The following is an 8746-nucleotide window of genomic DNA, read 5'->3' on the forward strand; positions in this document are numbered from 1 at the left end:
ACTTCACATTATAACGTTTATACTGTAACTAGCATCCATTTTATTCCTGCTTTTCGCCAGAGTTACAAATGCCCTCTTTAGTTCATCAAAATGGTTAATATCATAGTGAGAATAAATGTCTGTTCCCTTGTTTCTTGTTGTAAATATTTGTCCTTGTTAATATTTCAAATTTAAGCTGCTATAATACAAGAAAAATGTACACATTATCTGCCAATAAAGTATTATCATATCCTATAAAATACTACACATAGCACCTTGAAATATACTGGAACACCTGTTTTACGTCCACAGAGAATCTTAATTCCCAGATCTGAAAGTAAAAAATCTCTCAAAATGTTTCTCACACTTAATGGTGATTTGCATTTCATATAATAAGTACATATTTGTCTAATATTCTTTAAAACAATTATTTTGTTAAAACTTATATGAAAGGGAATAAGGGCCGCTGTGCTTTTGTTCTACACATAACTCCTTGAGATATGCTGGAGAACTTTCCATCTGAGAAGTATCCTAATTCCCACACCTCTGTTTTTCACACTTTATATTAATTCTCATTTAATATATAAAGAACACACCTCTCTAAAGTTAGTTATTACAACTACTCTGTCCCTTCTTGTCAAGTTAATCGTATTCATCTAATAAGGTATGCTTTGCTTTTGTGTTCGGTGGCAGAACACCCGGACAGTTCGAACCAAAAGAAGCTTTTCCCCCCCGATACTCAGCACTGCTCCTCCCCCAGCGAGTCTGTGTTCTCCCCCAGGTCTATGGAGGCTGACGTGGCTCTCTGGCCCCGTCCTGGACCAGAACCCAGCCCTGGTCCCGGCCCTGGACACGGCCCCCCGACTATGAGCCCGCCTCTGGCTCCGCTGTGGCCAGGGTAGACCTCCACCGTGCTGGAGATGGACTGCATGGAGCGGTCCCGAAAGTAGTGGAAGGCCTCCTGGTCCAGGAAGTTCTGCTCCTCGCGCAGGCCCTGCTCGAACAGCTTGCGTTTGTGCCTGAACTCGATCACCGTCTTGGTATAGGAGTTGAGCGTGGTGACGGAGGCAGCCATGCAGCAGGTGAAGGAACCCCAGGCCATGCTGGAGGGACAGAGACACGTCTGCTTTCAGAAGACTACTAACTTATGATCATCAAACAATGACAAGCCAGGTCATGGTTTTAAAGATGTAAATTTAAGATGTAAACATTATTTTTTTCTGAAATCAACATCCACTTAATAGACAAGACAAGAGCGTTTCACATAACATTTAATTTAGACTTTTTTATCCAAAGCAACTTAGAATAAGTGCAATAAACCATGAAGATATACGTGAAGATCTGAAACGATAAGTTGGTTCATCTATTAACCAAAAAGGACGGGGAAAGTGGCAACTCATTGTATATGTAGAAATAGGGAAGAATTCCGGTATTCTCAGATATACAGTATGCCTATTCAATGAGAGTATTTCCTGCCTGTTTTGGTCATATATCTTTGCAAAATAATATTTTTGGAGTTTTTGACATATCAAAAAAGATATCATGTTTAGATCTATGCAGTTGTTATTGTGATTTTCAGCGTTACAAAAACAGTAAATAATGGGTAGTTGCAGCCCTAGTTTAGACGAAAGTGTAAATAGCAGTAATAATAATAATAATAATAATAACTGTATTTGTATAGCACCTTTCATACAGGGGATTGCAGTTCAAAGTGCTTTACATCAGTAACAAAATAAGACATAAATCAGTGTAACACAAGCAGCAGGAGTAAAGCATAAAGTGGGATAAAATAATTAAACATAAAAACATGGGGAATAAAACATAGAGAAATAGTGCAATGTCAATCAGAGAGAAATAGTGCAGTATAATAGTCTAAAGTCAGTAAAATGTTTTGACTTTTAAAAATGTTTAACGTATTGGCTTCCCTAATATTGTTGGGTAACGTGTTCCACAGTTTTGGGGCGTAGTTTACAAAGGCTGCATCACAGTAAAACTATTTCACCACCAATATTTTCAAATATTGAGTTTACCAAAGTAAGAATTAACTTTGTAGTTCAGCTTTAAACAAAGTGCGGATGATTGGCCCCTATGGCTTGTTTCCACATAGCCTCTTTTACTGACCACCAGCATCTTTCTTCTATTGTTTTCAGTGAGGAGAAAGGACTCAAAGACTCTTTGTGGACACAGACCCTTCAAACACTCGGTGCTCTTCTCTAAAGTGCTCTGTCCTTGAAGCAGCAGTGAGCTCACACAGCAGCTGCAGGTCTGGTTTACCTTCCAGCAGAGAGCAGTGGAGGTCATGGTGTCTGGCTAATTATCCCAGAAACACCAGTCATGGAGTCCCTGTGTTCCTCCACACACTCCCTGTGTTGCTCCACACACTCCTGCAGCACAACACCTGCAGCCCCCATCCTGGAGAGATGATTTATGATTGACTGCATGGAGGGGTGGTAACCCTGTGTCCAATAAAAGTACGTATCCATACGAATAAACTGTACTCGATCAAGATTAGATGGATAACGGGTCAAGTTAATCCACTTTGTGTGTAATGTATGATGTGCTGTTAAGTTAATTGAAGCAGAATTAGTTAGTGTGTAGTACAGTTATAGATGTTACTACAAGTACATGTAGTCAGGTACACCATTTTTGTGTATTTCAATTTTATGTAACTTTATACTTCTAGTTCATTACATTTCTGAGGGAAATATTGTATACTTCGTTACATTTGTTAAACATTCAGTTAAATCTTTACATTACAAAAACACATACTGATGATATAATGCAGTAAGTAATTAAAATTGTCTCTATAAAGCCAAAATTCAACTTAAAAGTATTATTTTATGAAATCAGAATCAAAGAATAATACTGTATTCTATAATAATAATCCACATTTTGTTTTGAATATGTTTACTTTTTGAAGTACATTTTGCCGATAATACTTCTGTAATTAAGAAACTTCTTCTTTTTTTTTACCAATTTTTTACTTTAATATCCTACTATTGTCTTCAAACACCTTACATTACATATTATATAGCTGAAATTGTTATCAAAAGAGACTTACATGCACTTTAATAATGTAGTAATGCCTATTTTGGGGTAAGATATCTTGCTCAAGGAAACTGTGAAATGTTAACTGCAGGGGGTGGGATCAAACTGTAGGCTCCTTGATTGGTAGATCATCAAGACCCTGCACCCCAGTCACCCCTAAGTACCACAGCTGGCCCTTATGTCAAGGAGACCAGGCTGTAATCGGACACCATTGTTCATTCTTCTAACACCACAGGTTTGATCCAAATTAGAGGTATACTTATGATGTGTTTGTGTGTGTGTGTGTGTGTGTGTGTGTGTGTGTGTGTGTGTGTGTGTGTGTGTGTGTGTGTGTGTGTGTGTGTGTGTGTGTGTGTCTGATCCAGGCATGTCCCAATTTGTCATGTTTTGTTCACAAGTCCTGAGCTATTCTATAAACATGTACCGGTATGTGTGTGTGTGTGTGTGTGTGTGTGTGTGTGTGTGTGTGTGTGTGTGTGTGTGTGTGTGTGTGTGTGTGTGTGTGTGTGTGTGTGTGTGTGTGTGTGTGTAACCGCAGCGTCCGACGTGTTTTTGCTGTTTACGCCGACTTCAAAGCAGTGTAAATTACATTTACTCTGTAATGCTTGCATCATTATTCCTTCTCTTTATCATTAGCAGTGTGTGTGTGTGTGTGTGTGTGTGTGTGTGTGTGTGTGTGTGTGTGTGTGTGTGTGTGTGTGTGTGTGTGTGTGTGTGTGTGTGTGTGTGTGTGTGTGTGTGTGTGTGTGTGTGTGTGTGTGTGTGTGTGTGTGTGTGTACTGACCAGAAGGACCAGCCGTAGTCCCAGCTGTGAGGCCTCCAATCCTCTGGACCCAGACTGACTGTGATCTGAAACACCTGAGTGTACATCATGTGGGCCACCATACCCAAGAGACCTGCAACACAAACGCACACAGAAGTGTAAATATCCAAACATTAACCTGAGACATTGAGGCTTGACTTGTCTGAGCAGTTGCTACGTAAAAGCAGTCAACCTGTTATCACAATGGTTCAATAAATAAGTCTATATATAAAACAGTGGTTCTTTCTGTTAAATTAAAGTAAGCTATATGATGTGATGCATTGCAATTTGGTTCATTACCCATGTTCCCTTCAGGATAACAAGAAATAACTTGGGTTTAAAACTAATAAGTCTTTCACTGTCCTAAATATGAAATATTTATGTTGGCCTCTTTTATGTGATGCAGGTTTATTAGTCTTTTACACACACATAGACAGGCCAAAGAGTAATGAAAACCTACAAATATTTGAGGGTTGGATCAAAATGTTAAAATAGCCGGATTCTGATTCTGGTTTGGGACATTAGTTTAGTAAGTCATGGTTTGTTTAAACTAAGTATAATTTGCCACAGATCAGAATTTCTAGATCACAGTAATTGGTAAATGCTCCCCAGAGGATGAACCTGACAGATTTTTTAATAACCCTATCCACTCTCCTCTTGCACCAACATCAGGGATTACATTATTAGCCCCTCCCTTTCAACACTTTAAACTAATGCTGCTGTACACCCTCAGTGTGTTTCCTATTTCTTAGATAACAAAAAGATAATCTGCCTGGATAATTACAATTAACCGAACATCAGTAAATCACTTTCGCTATTTGCAGCTCAACATATTATCAGTAATAAATCAGAACACATGTAAAGTATTATAATTAGTCATTATACGGCACCAATTGATTTAACATGAGACACCCAATCAATTAGAAATAGGGTAACAATCGCTCATAATCATACAGTAAATCAAGACAGCAATAAATGCAAATGAGGAAATGAGAGAAATGAATGAAAATGAAAATCTTTCTTTCTTTGTGTGTGTGTGTGTGTGTGTGTGTGTGTGTGTGTGTGTGTGTGTGTGTGTGTGTGTGTGTGTGTGTGTGTAAAAATATTTTCTTCTCGACCTTGACTCGTGTGTGTGTGTCACATGCCAGTAAGGGTACATGGGTCTTCTGCTTTACTGGATGTTTTACAGTATTCATTGTAGCTTTGATACTACCCGTCAAAAAAATGTATTTCCAAAATTATATTTAAAAAGCAGGTTGACGTCATCATGCTTGGCCAACACCACTAGGCTTCACTTTTTACCATTGTGACAACTACTTTAGCATCATTTTTAAACATGCTTATTGTCCACTTGGTAACTCAAGAAAAAGTACTATATCATTATGCTATATGGTTTCCCTTTCCTGTAGTGTTGTATTGGTTTTTGTGTATATGAATGGTCTGCAAAGGCTAAAATCCCAAAGTTGAGAGAGTTGCTCTCCCGCACACTGTCATGGGTGAAAAGAGGTAAAAAAAATAAAGAGCTTTTTGAACATGTCACAGTAGAGGCACAAAATAAAAATATGAACCTAAATTAACATAACCTTTACATTGAGGTCAAGATAATTGTTTCGCTTGTTGTGAAAAAAAATCACTTCACACACTTAATTAATGATGTAGTGTTTATCATGTTTTAGTTATAGTGCCTGTAAATGTGCTTTAATGTGAGAAAAAGGATAGCCGTTTGCAACATGGTTGAAATGGAGCCAACTTCTTGTATAAGAGGTTTAACATGAGTTGGGGGAAGAAATCCTACAATCCTACACAGCGACAGCTTCCAGGGGATAACCTCTGACCATGGGCGACCTCTGACAAATCTCCAACTACTTATCCTCATGTCTGAATGTGTTCAAATAATACGATGTGCACTACTTCCCCGGAGGAACGGCCATAAAAGGTTAAGAGGTTTCGCATGTCTTTTCAGGCGTCCCATCTTACCCGACAGCACGGTGAAGACGGCGGCGAAGGCGTTGAGTTTAAGTCCGTCGATGACGTTGTTTGAGTGGAAAAGCTCGAGGCACATCAGACTGAAGCCAACCACCAGCAGCAGGATATAGAGCACCTCGGACACCACCGACAACCACAGCACACCTGCAATACACACATTGCATATTGCAAAAGCATTACACAAAAAGCAAAACAAATAGCTTCAGGCTAAAAATACAGGGTGAGTATTGATAACACAATGGCAGAGGACTATTTGGCAATATTTCGGATTAAAACCCAATGCTTAGGTCGGTAGGTAGTAGCAACCTGAAAGCGATGTGGTAATCTGTAACTTTTTTGGTTAAGATCAGTACGCGCTGTACAGATATCAAGAGTCAGCTAACCCTACTGAGTTCTCGCTTTAAAACAGGTCAGAAACATAAAGAAATTATCCATAAAAGTAAGTTATCAAACATTTTTTTTGAGTTGAAAAAACTTTGAGAAAACTCTACTTGGTTTGCGGGAATTTGTGGCATCAAACACAAACATTGAAATATTAATACAGAACTCAAGCGAATGAGATAAAAACAGACTTCACACATTTAAAGGGCATAGATCCCAAAACACACACACACACACACACACACACACACACACACACACACACACACACACACACACACACACACACACACACACACACACACACACACCTTTGTACCTTTGTACATCAATTACAAACTAAATAACACATCTAAATGTAAGATTTTACATGAGTAATACAAACCTGAAGTTATCTGTCTCCTATAATCTTCTATGTGACCTCAATGACTGTTCAAGTGATAATTTGAACAAGTCAAAATAGAGCTTTTTAACAATGTGCTTAGTTACCACCTCTTAAATCCACCAACAATGGATTGCCACTCATGGGCAATGGGAAGCTTTTTAAGTTTACTTTTATGTGAATACAAAACCATAGTGAAACAAAAATGCCATTTGACAATCAAAATAACTACATTTCACATATGTTTCCTATTGAATCACAACATTTCAAATGCCATTAAGTGTTTATTTTCCATTCTTTGTAACAGATCACTTTGAGATCGTAACAGAGATTGCTGTAGTGTAAAGTAAAAAACAATGTTCCTTACTGCATGGCTTACATTACATTGTTCTCAAATGATAATCTTAAGTAGGAGTGTGTCTGTATCAGGCGTTGTCTTCCAGATGACACACAAAGGGCAAAGGGATAAAAACATCAAACTAAATGCAGCAATGACTTGTGGGACAACGCTCCTCTTATTCAGACTTCACCATGTTTCCCTTTTTGCTCTGTGTCGCTCTCCAAGGTATGCCCACTGATACAGAAGTTAACTAAGAAACACAAAGTTGTGCTGAAAGAGTTCCTTGTCTTGTACTTTGCAGACATCTGAAGCAATTCACTCATCACTCAGGGAGTAAAGCCACCACAACTTGCTGAAGAGCCAGGAGATTTGGAAAGAGATCTGATTCAGAGGCATCGAAGCATAGATGTGAAATTAAAGCACATCATATATAGTTGAGGGAAAAAATATATAAATTCAGAATAAACTCTCTTATTGGCAGCACTTTTGTGTGTTTAAAGGGGCCCTATTATCCAAATGTCAGGTTCATATTTCTACTTTCGGCCTCTACTGTGACATGTTTACATGCTTTAATGTGAAAAAAGCTCTTTATTTTTCTCATACTGCCAGTGCAGCAGCTCCTCTTTTCACCCTCTGTCTAAAACCAGAGCCCAGTCTGCTCTGATTGGTTAGCTGGCCGGCTCTGTTGTAATTGTTCGGCCACTTATGGCGCATTTCCACTACAGCGCGGAGCGCGGTTTAAGCGTGCCGTGCCCGTTTTTGGTTGCGTTTCCACTAGGCGTGGTTCCGGCTAGCAGGGTACTTTTTCACAGTTTTCTGGCTCTCCAAAATCGAGGTTCTTTCCGGGCCAAACCGGGCTGAGTATGCTAAACTAGTGAGAGAATCGCTGGCAACTACAACAAAATGAACATATTTTTACCGTGATTTAATTGTAATACACGTTTCAAAATGATGCCGAAGTAACAACATACTGATACCGGTTAGTAAAAACCATGAATTAATGCTTTGACAAGTCTGTAGACAGACGGCATACGAAAAAACGTCTAAAATGCTTTCAAAATGGAGATTGGCTAAGCTAACGCAGTATATGCTCCGACCGTCCACACTCACAACAACGGCCTATACAGACATAAATAAACCAGCGACTGTATTCGCCATGACACAGACAGTCTGTGGTTTGTACTTTTGTCTAGTTTCTGAACAGATATGAGGAGCTGTGAGCACTGAGGGCTAACAGCTAGCGGCTGATGTTGGTTTTGTGTTTCGCATTGAAGATGACGTCACGGCTCCTACACTGCATTACTATAGTTACTACCCCAGTTCCTAAACTGTAATGGAAACGCAGCATAAAGTGAGCCTGGCCTACCAGGGCCTAACTATACCGTACTAAGCCGTGCAAGGCCCCGCAGTGGAAATGCGCCATTAGAGAGGCCCCGTCCCTTAGCTTATCACGTAAAATGTGTTGGAGCGCTATAGCCAATAGAAGCGTGAGTGTTACATAGTGATGTCATTAAGGTGCTGTTTACACGAGAACGCAAATGGTTGTATCCGCTACTTTTGTCTTTCGTATAGCCCGTTCGTTCACACGAGGCCGTAACGGAAACGCGGAAACAGACCCCGCAAACAATAACGGGTCCCAAGGACGCCCTATACGATCATTTCCTGATAACGATGAAGCCCCACCTCTCCCCACCTCTGCTGCTCACTGCTGTAGCATGGTCAGTAGCTACTGTCAGTAGCTAACTGCTACTGCTACTGACCATGTTACAGATGTTAGTGCAAAATCTACAGCTCCTCTACCACAACCATCAGCAACAAGTGGACGTGG

General features: G+C 39.7%; 1 protein-coding gene across 1 annotated transcript; it reads right to left on the reverse strand.

The window, feature by feature from the left end:
- Positions 1–718: 718 nt before the first annotated feature.
- LOC104949547 (germ cell-specific gene 1-like protein) lies at positions 719–5906 on the reverse strand. The gene is made up of 4 exons (XM_010775917.1): positions 5807–5906; positions 3812–3923; positions 845–1082; positions 719–784 (listed from the first exon to the last, which is right to left on the reverse strand). The coding sequence occupies exons 1-4, from the start codon at positions 5889–5891 to the stop codon at positions 719–721; spliced, it is 501 nt and encodes a 166-aa protein (XP_010774219.1). The 5' UTR covers positions 5892–5906.
- Positions 5907–8746: the final 2840 nt, after the last annotated feature.

Source organism: Notothenia coriiceps, unplaced genomic scaffold, assembly GCF_000735185.1.
Source record: "Notothenia coriiceps isolate Sejong01 unplaced genomic scaffold, NC01 NC01_scaffold00016456, whole genome shotgun sequence".
NCBI lineage: Eukaryota > Metazoa > Chordata > Actinopteri > Perciformes > Nototheniidae > Notothenia > Notothenia coriiceps.

Bases quoted from the DNA above. Each gene is read 5' to 3' on its own strand.
- LOC104949547 (XM_010775917.1), bottom strand. From the start codon at position 5,891: ATGTGCCTCGAGCTTTTCCACTCAAACAACGTCATCGACGGACTTAAA. The intron at 3,924-5,806 runs GTAAGATGGGAC...TTTGTGTTGCAG, and splicing joins CGTCTTCACCGTGCTGTCGG to GTCTCTTGGGTATGGTGGCC. The intron at 1,083-3,811 runs GTCAGTACACAC...CTGTCCCTCCAG, and splicing joins GACTACGGCTGGTCCTTCTG to CATGGCCTGGGGTTCCTTCA.